This window comes from Lycium ferocissimum, chromosome 3 (genome assembly GCF_029784015.1).
Source record: "Lycium ferocissimum isolate CSIRO_LF1 chromosome 3, AGI_CSIRO_Lferr_CH_V1, whole genome shotgun sequence".
Classification (NCBI taxonomy): domain Eukaryota; kingdom Viridiplantae; phylum Streptophyta; class Magnoliopsida; order Solanales; family Solanaceae; genus Lycium; species Lycium ferocissimum.
The window spans coordinates 19,395,002-19,410,558 of record NC_081344.1 but is presented as its reverse complement, the minus strand read 5'-3'; the positions used below and the strand labels follow the sequence as shown (position 1 = coordinate 19,410,558).

Sequence of the window (15,557 nt, the reverse complement as noted above, 5' to 3'; positions counted from 1 at the left end):
TTGCAATTATGACCTTCAATTGCCATTCTAACCTCATAACTTGCAAGTATGACCTCCAATTGCAATCTTAGCCCCATAGTTGCACTTTTAGCCATTTTGCGCATCTATCCACTTTTGCAACTCTTCCAATGTCAACTCACAAAGATTGTAAATTCGGGAGGTTTTCTCTCCAATCTCCTCCAAGGCTTCCTTCTTCATGAACAAAGCTTGCAACTCTTGAAGTTCTCTTACTTGACTCCTAGTGAATGGCCTTGTGCTTGTTGGGTTCATATCACACATACACCGCACCCACCCACAACCATAATTTAGTTGAAGGCCACGTGTCATATTTGGTATTATAAAATTGACATTAATGAAAAATGGCATGGAGGAGTCATTTTCGTAACGAGCGATGGCATAAATGAGCCAAACTATTGATGACTGGCATAAATGAGCCATTTTCGATAGTTTGATGGCATAAATGAGCAAAACTATTGACGAGTGACATAAATGAACCATTTCTGAAAGTTCGGTAGCATATTTGAGCCTTTTCCGAATATCCTATTAGTGTTACAAAATGGAAGGAACGCTACAAGTACCATGTGAAATTGCGACAAACTAACTTGATATATATGACAATTTAACTAGGGAAAAGGCACAAATATACTCCTGAACTTTGCGAAAATGTCTAGATATACCCTTTGTTTAAAGTTTGGGTCATAGCCCTACCGTTTAACTTTTGACACAAATATATCCTCACAGACGTTAAATGCCCTGTTGGCCTCCCAAAAATCATTTTTTTTAATTGCCACATGGCATATTATATTATTTTATACCTACTGGTATTTTAACCCCACCCCTCCCATACACGACCCATCTGCTAAACCCATTTAACCCAAATACCTAAGCCCTATTTTCATAACTCCACCATTGCTAAACCACCTCTATCCACCATGGGTAAAGCTTCTCTCCACCATAAAAATTCGTCAGACAACGACTTCATTTGTGTCGATCAAGTATCGGACATTCGGTAAGCTACTTTAAAAATTCATCCAAACATTTTGTTTAATGATGCAAACACATTGAGATCTGTGCTAAATTGGAACAATACTAGTTGCAAGTAGTTAAGAAATTGCATATACATTATAAATTAAAGTACAAATACAACAAACTCTCAAATAAGAATCAAATTAAACCTACTATAGCTAGCAGTACTACCCAGCCATTGTGTTAAAGATATACTTAAGGCTATTTGATTAGCGTTAGGATCAGCCATGGCGGCAATACTGAAGAAACAAACAACAATACCACCCCATGTGGTGTTCCTTCCTTACGCCATGACAAGTCATATAATTCCATTAGTACATATTGCTCGACTTTTCGCTGCCCACGGCGGCCTCAGGGTCACCATCATAACCACTCCCCACAATGCCTTCATTTTTCAATCCTCAGTCGAAAATGACAGCAACATCTCCCATCCTGAAGTTTTACTTATGGTGGATAGAGGAGGTTTAGTAATGGTGGAGTTATAAAAGCTTAGGTATTTGGGTTAAATGGGTTTAGCTGATAGGTCGGGTATGGGAGAGGTGAGGTTAAAAGACAAGCTAGTATAAAATAATTGTCGTGCGGCAATTAAAAAAAATGATTTTTGGGAGGCCAGCAGGGCATTTAACGTCTATGAGGGTATATTTGTATCAAAAGTTGGATTGTAGGAGTATAGGTGAGCCAAACTTTAAACGAGGAGTATATCTAGACATTTTCGCAAAGTTCAGGGATATATCTGACCGTTTTCCCATTTAATTTCAGGGTCTCTGGGGGCCCATACGTGATAGAAACTGTCGATGAATGTCTTTGCCAGGATTAACTTTGCAATCAAATTCCCTTTCAAAAAAAATCTTTGAACTCAAACGCTATTTTAATATTTCCCATGTTTTGATTTACTTTATTTAAGGAGTCAAAGTATCTTGTTTAAGTGTTATCCTGAGACATAGTTTTTGACATTAAACTCTAGTGAATTATTGTACCTTATATGCAACTTTCAAATAGTTGATGTTTTTGACCATCGTATTAGGGAGATCAATTTTACGACCAAAACAAATGTACTATTAATTATAAGGTCCTATTCTTCGGAGTTTGGTAAAAATATATATGTGGTCTTTTTCTCCATCCTCAATTCCTCATCCCATTCCGTTTCTACTTTCTACTCATTCTTTGTGACGGGAATATTTTTCTTAATTAAAAACGTATTGATAGGACCATAGTAGTATTTTGAATTAATTACTATAAATATCCTTGGATGAGTCAATGAGACATGGATTTGAAGAGCAAGGAAAGGAGTGAATGCAACTGTGGGTTGAAAACAGGTTAAGAGCCCGTTTGGATTGACTTATAAGTTAGTCAAACCAGTTTATAAATCATTTTTAACTTATTTGAGTGTTTGGGTAAAATAGAAAACAACTTAAATTAAGTTAAAATGTACTTAAAATAAACCAAAACCAAAAAGTTGTTCAATCCCAACTTTTTTTTCCGCTTAAAAATTATTTTGGTTTGACCAACAACTTTATTTTTTTATCCCTTATATTTTTTTGTTAATTCCAATATTATTTTTATTTCTATATATAACTACTTATTTATAAAATAATTTTTAACATTAAAAAATACTTTAAGCATTTATGCTTCAAAATCACTTTTTTTGGGCTAGTTCAAACAGTTAAAATGTTTCCCCGTTCTCGTGGTGCTTAAAATAAACCAAAACTATCTTTTATCGAAAAAATAGTTGTTGGACAAAATCATCTTTCCAACTTTTTTTTTAGAAATTTAACGGAAAAGAACAAAAATTTTTATTTTATTCATCTATTTTGCTAAAACTACCCCTCAATTCAACTTTTTGGCTCATTTATTCCCTTTGACTATCGGACAACACTAAATTTTTTTTTTAAAAAAATATTTAAATTACACATGACATTTTATTATTGAAAAATTGATTTATTTTTTAAAAAGAAATAAAAATCGTTATTTGTAGAATATAATTTTTCAAAACCCTTTTTTTTAAAACAAATGTAAAGCCTTATATATATATATATATATATATATATATATATATATATATATATATATATATATATATATATATATATAAAAACAAATTGGATTTTCATTAAAACATGTGGAATTTTTTTAAATTTGGAAAACTTTTTTTTAACGGGTGGAAACCCCATTTTTTTTTTAGAAAATTCAATTTTTAAATCTGAAAAACTGATTGTTGTTTTAAGTAAAATGTGCAAAACTAATACTCCATAATTTTCTTCTAGATTTTTAAAAAAAGACAGCAAACACGGTTTTTCCATAAAAAAATTTAATTTTTTTGATTTTTATAAAAATCCGTTTTTCCGAAAAAAAAAATAGTGTTGTCCGCGTCATAAATTAGCCAAAACGTTGAATTGAGGGAATAGTTTTAACAAAATAGATGAATAAAGAATCTTTTCTAAAAGTTCACGGTTTTTGGACCCACCCTGAACTTAACTATCTTTTGTCTTTTCTATATCCAAAAAAAATCCTTTATCCGAAAGCAGACAGATATTTGTGAATCTATCAGCTAAGGACTGTAACGCACATGGAAATTAAATATGTGGGCGGCCTACAAGAAACACACTTCTTATCCTGTCATGTCCATTGCAACACTCGTATATAAACACATACTTGTAATACTTCGGATCATAACAAGTCTTTCCAAGCGTCTAAAAGAATATTACTCCCCTTTTTTTCTGCTGTGAAGTTGAAAAAGTGTTACATATTTGAAGAAAATTAATTAGAAGAATGTCTGGGCTAGTGGATATGTGGACAAATGAGGGTCGAAATAAGGAAGGTCAAAATCAAGCTGTAGCTGATGAACCAATTTTCACAAGAAAACCAAGAAATGAATTGGTTCGTGAAGATCATGAATCACAGTCCTTATTTCAAAAATATGGGCTGCCACCCAATTACTTGGGTAAACTCAATAAGTTACTCAATTACTCTGAGACTTCAGTCTCTATGATTGTGGATTGTGTTAGTCCCTAAACAAGCACATTTGGCTGATTTTTCTTTCTTTGTTTCTTTCTCTTTTTCTTAAGTTGAAAAAAATGTAATAGTACTTCCTTTACTCACCTTCCAACCTTGATGTTATGGTGGGTATAGGTTTGATAAGGTTATCCTGGATAACTTTGTGTACATATACTTACAGTTAAATCGAAATCCTTCAATGTGGTTTCTTTTGAGATATGTGAATTAGACTTTTCTAGTTTTCCACTAAACATAAAGAATACAAAGTATTAAGCCATGAGTTGGTCTACAAGTAAAATTTCGACTTGGACACGAAGCATCCGCCCGGGCCTGTCACATGTAGCAAAAACATATATTTAGCATGATGGACTCTAGACATGTTTTGTGGCAATTGAAAATGTGTTCAAGAACCTCCTTTGAGTTAGATTTACTCCTTAATGGCAAAATTGAGTTTCATGGCAAAATTGAGTTAGATTTCACTCCTTAATGGTCAAAGGTCACACTGAATTGAATTGATAGGAATTCATCAAAAATCTCAAAAACACCTTACAAAGCAAAAAGATGGGATTTGGAGTTCAAAGATGATATCTGCCATCCTACTTTTAGATATTGCAACGGATTAAGATTGTGAATAGTACGATATGTACTATAACTTTGAATTGTGTGGCACCACATAATGAGGTTCATGTGATCAATCTTGGACCGTCAGCCATCGTAATGACATCGTCATATATTAGAAACAGAATTAGTGAGAATGAATGGTATTTCTAGAAAAGAACAGTACTGTATAAAATATTTTCGGAATTGCTTTTATGCCAATGTTTTAGAATTGTTCTGGATACTTATTCTTTATATTGGGTAGAAAAAATCAGAGCGTCATGCGGACGTTTATTTCAAAATGAATAATCCCCCCTGCCCCACCCCAAACTAAACAAGACTATTTTAGTAACTATATTGTGGATGCTATTCTCTTTTTGTGTAAAAGAGACAATCTTCAATTTATAAAAATCCGAAATTTTTTCTCTAAGAAAGGATTATTCAAATATGGAAGAGATTCTTTCCATCAAGAAAACCTTTTCCATAAAAAATATATTTTTGAAATAAAACATAATTATGATAGAATCTAAATAAAATAGGAAATTCAGGATAAATTTAACTCTTTAAACTGCCTTCACAGTTATCACATGCACTCATGTCGTCTTAAGTCACGTTTTTGCCTTGAGAGAGTCGAAGATACTCACTGAATGGCAAAAAAATTGTACTGACATTCTCTTTGCAGGTGAACGCACAATAAGCTATGATTTCGTTCATTCCAACAATTTACTTGATGTGCTTCAGTTCTGCATTCAGTGGGATTCATTATTCTTTCTCTACAATTTATTTCTTATTTAGTTTATTCAGTTTGCAGATTAACTAGGAACCAGTGTCCTGTGCAGTTCGTCAGTTCTTCAAAAAGTAAATGCTTCATAGCTGATGTTAGAGTTGGGTGTTGGTACCATTCTACACTATGTTTTACGATAACCTAGATATTAAAATAAAATAGTTTGCTTTCAGAAGTTTTATTTGAATTCGGGTTTCAAATAATAAGTTTTATTCGCTATAAAACGGCGATGGTTGCATGACATCTTGAATTATAATAGAACAGGTTAATTAATACGGTTCGCTCGGTCAACTTATACACTAAGTATCAATTAGTAACTTATTTAGAAAACGAGTCGTGGCATATATACTGATATATACTTGTGATATATGTTTTCTAGGTGTTTTACAACGAATTTCAATCACATACTCAAAAAACAATTACTCCCTCTGTCCCAATTTATGTGATAGTTTTTGTTTCTCCATATTCAAACTGCGTGAACTTTGACCAATATTTTAAGATGTATTTTTTTCACCAAAATGAGAAAAGTTGCAACTTGTAGTACTTTTCATGTAATTTTCAAATATATAAATTTAATCTGAAAATATTGAGTTAATCTAATTCAATTTAGCTTCAAAGTTTAGTCTAATTGACTCTCGAAAAGTGAAAAGTATCACATAAATTGGGACGGATGAAATACGAATTTTTAATATTAATTACAGCTTAGGATAATAGTGAAAACTATCATTAGCAATTCCAGATGCTTGTGTATTAAATTTGAATATATATCCAAGATTATAAATCACATTTTGAAGTGATGTTTTATGTTAGTATATTCGCATAGAAATTGTATATCCATTGCCAACTTGAATTGTTGACTACTGTCAATGTATTTCAAAGTAGTGTGTACGTGTAATTTTCCCATTATTTAATACACCTGAAAGCAATATATAGAACTGTGGGTCGAAAAAGGATAAAATAGAGCACACGGTTTTGCAATTCTCACGATGCACCCCACTTTGGATCCACAGTTGTTGGACCCATCCTGAACTTTCCTTTTAGTCTTGGCCATCCAAATCCTCCATCTAAATGGCACACAAACATTTGTTTGTGAATCCACCAGCAAAAAGCAAAGATATAAAAATGTAAAAAAGAAATCCATCATCGAAAAAGCAAGTAAAACGCTAATAGAAATATGTGGGCGGCCTACAAACATCACACTACCTACGTTCCTATCCTGTCATTTGCATTACAGTTACACCCTTATATATATAAATAAGAGACTTGTTGATACTTCAAGGCACCACAAAATTTCCAAGCATCTACAAAATTAGTTAAGCTCTTTTTTCTCGTGTGAAGTTGCAGTAGTGTTACATATATACCTGAAGGAAATTAAAGCAGAATGTCTGGGCTGATAGATATGTGGACAAATGAGATTGCCAAGTTGCAAAACAAGGCAGATCAAAATCAAGCTGACTCCATTTTTCCAAAAGCAAATAGTGAATTGGTTCGTGAAGATCATGAATCCCTCTCTTTATTTCAAAGATATGGATTTTCGGCCAACTTTGGTAAACTCAATAAGTTGGTGAATTACTCTGAGGCTTCGGTCACTATGATTGTAGATTGTGTTAGTCCTTGAACAAGCTAGCAAAACACATTTCTCTGTTTGTTTAAGGTTCCTTTCTGGTTTTCTCGAGTTAAGGGAATTGTACTAGTATTTGATAGGGTTCCTGAATAATTTGTGTACATATACTTACATTTAATTGAAAAAGCCTTGGGTGCAGAGTGTCATTTGAGATACGAGAATTATACTTGTCTAGTTTTCTGCTGAACATAAAGAATAAGTACAACGTATAAGCCATGAATCGGTCTATAACAAGACTACAACGAGTAAAAATACAATGAGAAAGAGTACTTAGGGAGGCAAACATAAGTTGCTACAGCAATGAACTTGACTGAGTAAATGTTTGGTAATGGTGTCATCAGATAGAATTCCTTGGCTTCAACCTAATCCATTTGACTTTAAGCTCGAATATATGTACACATATAATTAATAAGATACTCATTTTTAATTATTACAGTAAACTTTGAATTTACCTCTAATTATTAGGGTGTGAGATATTTTTATCTTTTATTTTTATCTTTCCAGTTTAAGCATTGCGAATAGATACTTTCTGTGCTACATTTTAAGTGTCGTTTGAGTTATAAAAATATTTATCACTCTAAAAAATTAAGACAATTTTTTCAATATTACCTTTGTTATTAACAAGGTGAAAAATATTTAATTGCGTTCACTTTCCAATTAATAGGAGCAATATAATGCGAGACAAAAATAAGAATAATTTAATAAATTATATCTTATACTTAATTAATGTTCATTTTATAGATATGGTAAAAATTTAAACACTTAAAATGGGACGTTGGAGTACTTAATATGGGTTAAATGTTAGTGATGAGTTGAGGTGTTATAACATTTCCACGAGCAGAGTTTTTTGTATGAGTTAAGTTACGGTTTATGATGATTTGGCCATGTGAGGCCCGATGAGACGCTATTACTTGTGTGTGGCCCTGTGAGGCATATAGTATGTTTTCTGGCTGTTTGACAGGTTAGGAATAGTCATGCTTACAGGGAAGACTCTGTCGAAATTTCGTAAAGTCCGTAAGAGTTAATTTCTCTCTTGTACGCCTCTACATTTGAGGACGAATGTTCTTAAGTCGGTGGGGAGGGGACGGGAGGATGTTACATCCCGTATTTTTCTTATATTAAGTGTGTTGTAAGTTGGTCGACGTAAGCTCAGAAATCAAGGTCAATCTTAAGGATACAAGTGCTCAAACTAGGTTTATCAAGTGTTAAGTACATAGCGTAAGGATTAGAGGTTAAACGAATAGAAGAAAACAAGTTCGTCGAAGTTCGGAAGCCATGGGGAGGTTTCATGGACCGTGAAATAGTTTCACGGCCCTTCAAAGGGTGGAAGTCCACCGTAGATTGTAGGTAGGAAGTTGGTTTTTGGGGTGGTGTTTTATGGTGATTCTACCGGGCGTAGAATAATTTCACAGTGACAATCTCACCGTAGAACGATTTTATGGAGAGTGAAAGCCACCGTGAATCCTTGGCGGTGGATGCTTATCTACTTATTTAAAAGCAGTGGAGGCTCATTCTATGTCATTTTTGACCAGATCTCATCCCACACCGTCTCTAAAACCTCTCTAAGTGTTCTTCCATGATCCAATAGTGAAATCAAAGGTAAACCACCCAAATTCACTGTAGGTGTCACTCACCAAATCAAGGGAAGCTAGCCCGACACCCGGTGCCTACTTGACTGAGTGTACCATCCTGTAACTCAAACCAACTGACATACATAGAGACAACTGGGCCGACAAAGCCGAACTATATATCCATCTATAATTTCTTAGGCCAACGAGGCCATATCTCGTAGAAATATGAAGATAACGTATATATCAAACTGAAAGAAATCAACCCAAAAGATATATATACATATGCGGGCCGATAAGACCACCATGAGTCTTATCAACCTCTAGACCTGGCAACTCTGAATGACATGGAGCCTACAAGTCAAGCTGAACTCTGGCAACGCCTACTGAGGAGGCCTATCTATCTGTTTATCAGGCATGAAATGCAGCGCGTCGGACAAAAAGGACGTTAGTACGAAATAATGTACCGAGTATGTAAGGTAATTGAATAACTATAAATCAAAATGGAGGCGATATATGTAAACAGGCCGAATGTGGCGAGAGTCAATGATGATGCGAGGGTATACACACTTCGACCCATATCGGGTAAACAATACAATAGTACAGCTACCGGCCATATAAGGCTCGGTGAGTATATCTATCCCACAGTATGGCTCGGTGTGTATATCTACCCAGCCATATAAGGCAATATACGATGATATATACAAGTGATATACATTGTGGTAGTGATATTTTTCAAGTCGATTTCAATTTTGAGTTTTGACTCTAAACAATTAAAATCATCTCCAATCTTCCTTAAATTTTGTCTTCGTGTTTCAACGATTTCAACTACATACTCAGAAAACAACTACTGTATTAATTTTTAAAAAAAAATCGAATTGAAACTTCAAATGAGTTAAGATTACAGTTTAGAAATAATGAAAACAGTCATTAGCAATTTTAGATGCTTGTATAGTAGATTTGAATAAATCTATATGTAATATAAAGTTAAGCATAGACAAGGTGATATGACACTTCTCTATGGCCTAGAAACCTATTTATCTTTTTTCTCCTTTTTTGGCTTGTTCTATCATTCTTTTCAAGTTTTCCTATTTCTTATTCATTCATTTATGTGTGTTAACATTAATTACACATTGTTCTTTTAATTACACATTGTTCTTTCTTAACCATTTCTAAAAAACTGAAATGTCACGCCTTACAATCTCTTAATTATACCATACTCTCTTCAGTGTCTAATGTCTAATAAATTATTCCATTTTTTAACATTTGTAGCAGCACTCAAACGTATACTTCAATGTGATATTTTATTGCCTTTATTAATTTGCCATATTCATCAAAATACATAATGGAAATCACAAAAATCCATGGCATATATAGGACATTATTTTCACTTTTAGTATATTTTTTAAGGGATACTCTCATGCAGGAATATATATATATATATATGACATCATTTTTCACTTTTAGAATATTTTTTAAGGGGATACTAAATGCAGGGAGTATCCCTTAATAATGTATTATATATATACACACACTCTCATGCGTGTGTGTATATATATATATATACACATATAGATAAGGTAATGTGACACCTCTCTATAGCCTAGAAAGTCAATTATCTTTTTCCCCCTTTTTTTGAATTTCCCACCTTTATTTTAATCAATCAATTCACCATACTCCCTCTATCCCAAAAAGATTATCTTCATTTCCTTTTTGTTCCAAAAAGATTGTTAAAAGCTTCATATTTAGAAACAATTTAACTTTATGTGATAATTTACACACACAAATACCTAAGATTTGTTTTGGACCACAAATTTCAAAAATTTTCTTTATTTCTTAAAAAGTCACCAATCCTTTTGGAACGGAGGGAGTATTATTTATTAAAATGTGCTTCATTTAAAATTAAAAAAACAACAACAACAACAGTCACCTTACGTTACTGAATTGAACGGGGATACACATTCATTCAAGAAATAAATATGAAATAGTATCCTTCATTTTCCAGAAAAACGTTCCTGTTCTGCTCTTTTGAGAAATGGAACTTTTGAAGTAACCAAGTGACAATGCTGGATGATTGATCTAACTTTCTCGCGAACTTGCCGGAGGTAATTCTTCTCTCTCTGTTTTTTTTTTTTTTTTTTTTTTTTTTTTTTTTAAGACTTTCTTAATTATCTTTAATATTAATAGAGCAAATGCTGCATCTGTAAAAAGTTAATACACCAGTGTTGAATGCTTCAAGAATACGATATAGCCATTCAAACTGTGTCCCTACCAAACTGTTTATAATTGGATGAGCAAGCAGCTCCCCGAAATTGTATATGTTGTCTCCCAGTAATGCTGATAAGGACAGATCAAACGCCAAATCCAGCTTGAATGACTCTGAAAGAGAGTCCACTTAAATGTATTCAAGATAGAGTAGAGCACGTTTGTAAAATTCTGCAAACTCCTGCCGAGTTTTATGATACTGTGATGAAACCCAATGGTAGCTAGCTTAAACAGAGGGGTCAACATCCGTCATGCTGTCAAGTGTAGCATTCCCCTCTTCTAAAAGCTTTTTGCACTCTTTTTGGTCCACTTGCTCAATCTTAAATAGGGCAATCTGCAACTTAGTATAAACTTTTGGCTCCCCTATGCGTGTCTTTTTAGTATTTAGAAGTTTCTCAGCTGCTCCTTCCAGGTAACCTATTGCAGCTTCTTTCTCCGAGTATTGTCTAGAAATGGTTACGGCGAAATGTGCAAGCTTCAGAAGATTGATATTTGTCTCAAAATCAGTGATGAAATTGTGATACAGTTGTATCGGTGTGTCACCGGCCTGGAAAACAGCGAGAACGACGAACTGTTTGAGCTTGAGAGAAAGCTGGTGCCAGAGCTTGCGTTGGTACAGATCTGCAAGCTTAGTGTGCCAATCAGAAAGCCCTGGATGCTCATTTCGTAGCGATTCCAAGTATTGTAGTGCCGCCATTGCTGCTCTCAGTATTCCAAGTATTGGGATGTGGCATGGCAGGTAATCCCAAAGCAAGGTTCCTGGATAATTCAAAAGATCCTAAAGGCTGCAAAGTATATTGAGAAAGCAGGGATGAGTATTGATTTGATAATGTCACAGCCAAAATTTTCCATAAAAAGTATGTATAAGCAATTAGCAGGGGTGTTTCAGAAAGTACCATGGAGAAGAGTAGTATGCAACAACTATGGGGCCCCAAAATAGATATTCATTCTAAGACTGGCTATATTGGAGAGGTTGTACACCAAAGACAGGTTGGCAGGATGGGGAATGACAGTAAATAAGGACAGTGTGCTCTATAATACTGCTCATGAAAGCACTAATCATCTGTCTTTTGAATGTTCATATACATCTGCAGTGTGGGGTGCATTATTGAGATGTCAAGGAATTAATAGGCAAATCATGGGCTGGGATGCAGAGGTGGGCTGGATGATTGAGAAGTGCAAGAGAAATCTGCAAGTTCGTACATATATAAAATGTCTGCTTCTTGCTGTGTTTACCATGTGTGGGAAGAAAGGAATGCTAGAGTATTTCAGACCAAATCCGTAAACTATGCAGTCGTGGTTAAATTGGTAATACAGGAGATTTTCTATAGAGGATCCAAGAGGAGAAGATTGGTAGATAAGCTCCAGAGCCTTAGTTACTATCCTGTGTAGATTTGGATTCCTTGATATTGTTGTTTGAAGTGGTACTGTAGCTATAGAATGTAGGCTACAGTTTTTTGCTATAATTCTTCCATTTGGTTAATAAGATTCTTTATTTGCCCAAAAAAAAAAAAAGTTATTACAATTGTCTGTTTTGATTTTTTTAAAAATTTATCTGTCAATGTTGGTTTCGAATTTTTGATCAATACAATTTGTCGGCACTAGAAAATATGTCTGGACGTGTTGGAACGGGTGCTGCAATTTATTTGACGGTTTTTTCCTGAATTTTGGTCGCTAAAGTAAGTTTTCAACTCTCCTTAAATAATATATCCTTTATGGAGATTGATTGAGGATTGAGATCCTTTATTTTAGTCAGAAATTATTAGAGTTGATCGTGAATCTAAGATTTAGATTTACATTCTGCTGTTGTTTTTCAATTTGATGGTTTTGGTTATGTGTTGGAACCGGTGCTCCATTTTATAATTTGATGGTGTCTTCTTAAATATTTCGCGCTAAAGTAAGTTTTCAACTCTCTCTACATAATTTCTTATATGAAGATTAATTTAGATTTTGGGATCTTTTATTTTATTCCGAAATTATTGGAGTTGACCTTGAAAAATAAGGTTTTGGTTGAAGAATAAGAAATAAAATTCTAATTTTGTTTGATTTAAATTCGAGATTCAATGCAAATAAAAATGAGTAAGTTGTGTCCCTAATATCAATAAGGACGGAATTATTTCAAGACATCTACTTTTGATTATGAGGAAGGATATGTAAGTGGAAAAACTCCTTGCTGGTTTGACCATTGCAAACGGGTCATAATCTTGATTTGATTTTGTTTCTGAGAAGACATTTGCACTAATAAAAAGGTCTCTCTGCATATTCAACGTGTCATAATATTCCCCTCTTTCTGCAAGTCTTACTCAGTTGCACACTTTGTATTTTTTGTTTTTCTTGGTTTATTTTGGCTTTTTGGGCATCTGTGTTAGTTTATTTGAAGAATAAGAAATCGGAAAAGGGCCAAATACCCCTGTACTATTGAAAAAGGGCCAAATATACCCTTTGTTATACTTTGAGTCCAAATATACCCCTACCGTTATACTTTGGGTCCAAATATATCCCTCCTCCATTAAAATAGTCCAAGGTGGACAATATCTATGATGTGGAAACCCAGTGAGGTGGACGCCACGTGGCATGCCACCTCACCACCCAACTCGGCAACTCATTTACCCCTCTCACCCCTTCTTTACCCACCACTGCAATCTCCTTTCCTTTCATAACCACTGTCACTATTAACACCACCACACCACCATCTCCACCAACTCAAATAACATCATTTACATTTACAGAAACATCTTTTGATTCACGACTCATTTATCCCCTTTTATACAAGCTGATTAAGCTCATCAAACTGCTAGTTCTGATCAATATCATTAATTACAGAGTAAAATTTCCTTATCTGTGACTACAAAAATATAAAAAGTAAAAAAACGAAAAGAGGCTATGCTACATTCCTCTCCAAAATGAATATTCATCTCGTAATATTCATCATCTCTACATTCTTCAGTGGTAGTGATGGGTGAACAAGGGGATGAGAGGGGTAAATGACTTGGGTGGTGAGGTAGCACGCCACGTGGCGTTCACCTCATTGAGTTGTCAGTGTCACATCATATCTATTATCCACCTTGGACAATTGTCACATCATATTTGTTATTCACCTTGGACAATTTTAACGGAGGAAGGGTATATTTAGACTCAAAGTATAACGATAGGGGTATATTTGGACCCAAAGTATATATTTGTCTCTTTTCCAATAATACAGGGGTATATTTGGCCCTTTTCCGATAAGAAATCTAACAGGATTCATAGACTTATGGTACTTTTTGTTGTAGTGAAGGTGTCCAATTTGCATTTTGCTGCTGAGGATAAGCATTATGTTAAGGTTACTAGGACTGCACGTGGATGGTATGTGTTGTTCTACGTTTCCGGTCCATGCGTGTGGTTTTGCTTGTCACGGTTATTGTTTTGATTGTTACTGGGTGTTCGTTCTTGAAGCCTTTTTTGCAAGAGAGGGAAAAGAATGTGTTGATGACTGTAATTCCTCTCTCCGGCCAAATACCTTTCCCTCTCTCTGGTGTCTCTCCTTTTTCCCTCTATCTGGTGTCTCTCCTTTTTCCCTCTGTCTTCTTCTTCGGCCGCTGCAGTCTCCTTCGTCTTTGCTGCCAAATATCAGATCTTCGGCCAAATTAGCTTTCTCACGTATTGTTGCTTCATGGTGGCCACATCTCCCTTTCCGCATCTTTCTTTTCCACGGCGACACCACTAGATATGAGAAACGCCATTGCCTCATCCACTGCCATTACGCTTCTCAGATTTGAGAGATACCAGAATTCATGGCTTCTTCTCCTTGTTGTATCTTACATCTGAGAGTATTTGAAATTTTACATCTGAAATTTTGTTGAAATACAGTCAAATACAGTCATTGGCTGATTGTATTTTTGGGGGGCTAATTGTATTTGACAGTATATGTTGATTGAATGATCTATGTACATATGTTTGTATACAATTTTTCGAGTAAATACGGTGTATTTGAAATTTTATTAAAATACAGTCGTTGATTGATTTTTTTTTTGGGCGCAAACTAGATGTATTTGACTGTATATGTGTTGTTTGAATGATCTATATATATATATATATATATATATATATATATATATATATATATATATATATATATATATATATATATATTTTGCATACGGAATTTCGAAATTTTGAAATACATTCAAATACAGTCAACTACACCCAAAACAAAAGAATACATCAATATATAAATACACTAAAATACATAGCTTCCATCGTGTATTTAAATGCACTTAAATACATCATTTTGAATACATATGTATTTAGAGAAATTAAGGTTGCATGTATCTAAATACAACCAAATACATATGACATCAGATAAGTTGTAGTCTATTCAAATACAATGAAATATAGTTAAATACAATAAAAATATTTAAATATAGCTACGAATTGTAAATAATAAAAAAATAACTATTGATTGAAAATCAGCATTAAAAGATAGTGATTATTTATGTGAGTTGCTCCTTAATGAATACGTCTGAAAGCGATAAATAAATGCAACTGTGGGCCGAAAACGACAAAATGGAGCACATAGTTTCCTAAGTCCTTGGATGCCCCACTTTGGTCCACGGTTTTTGGATATCTAAAGAGCACACAAACATTTGTTTGTGAATTCATCAACATAAAGCAAATATATATAAAAATAAAAAAAGACACCCATCAGCAAAAAAAAGCT

At 34.0% G+C, this 15,557-nt stretch overlaps 1 protein-coding gene across 1 annotated transcript; it reads right to left on the bottom strand.

The window, feature by feature from the left end:
* Nucleotides 1–10,723: 10,723 nt before the first annotated feature.
* LOC132048745 (26S proteasome non-ATPase regulatory subunit 13 homolog A-like) lies at nt 10,724–14,537 on the bottom strand. The gene is made up of 2 exons (XM_059439434.1): nt 14,358–14,537; nt 10,724–11,636 (listed from the first exon to the last, which is right to left on the bottom strand). The coding sequence occupies exons 1-2, from the start codon at nt 14,535–14,537 to the stop codon at nt 11,085–11,087; spliced, it is 732 nt and encodes a 243-aa protein (XP_059295417.1). The 3' UTR covers nt 10,724–11,084.
* Between the last annotated feature and the right edge of the window lie 1,020 nt (nt 14,538–15,557).

Coding starts and splice junctions, on each gene's coding strand:
- LOC132048745 (XM_059439434.1), bottom strand. CDS start 14,537: ATGCGGAAAGGGAGATGTGGCCACCATGAAGCAACAATACGTGAGAAA. Junction 11,637..14,357: donor GACACCAGAGAGAGGGAAAG/GTATTTGGCCGG, acceptor TGCAGCCTTTAG/GATCTTTTGAATTATCCAGG.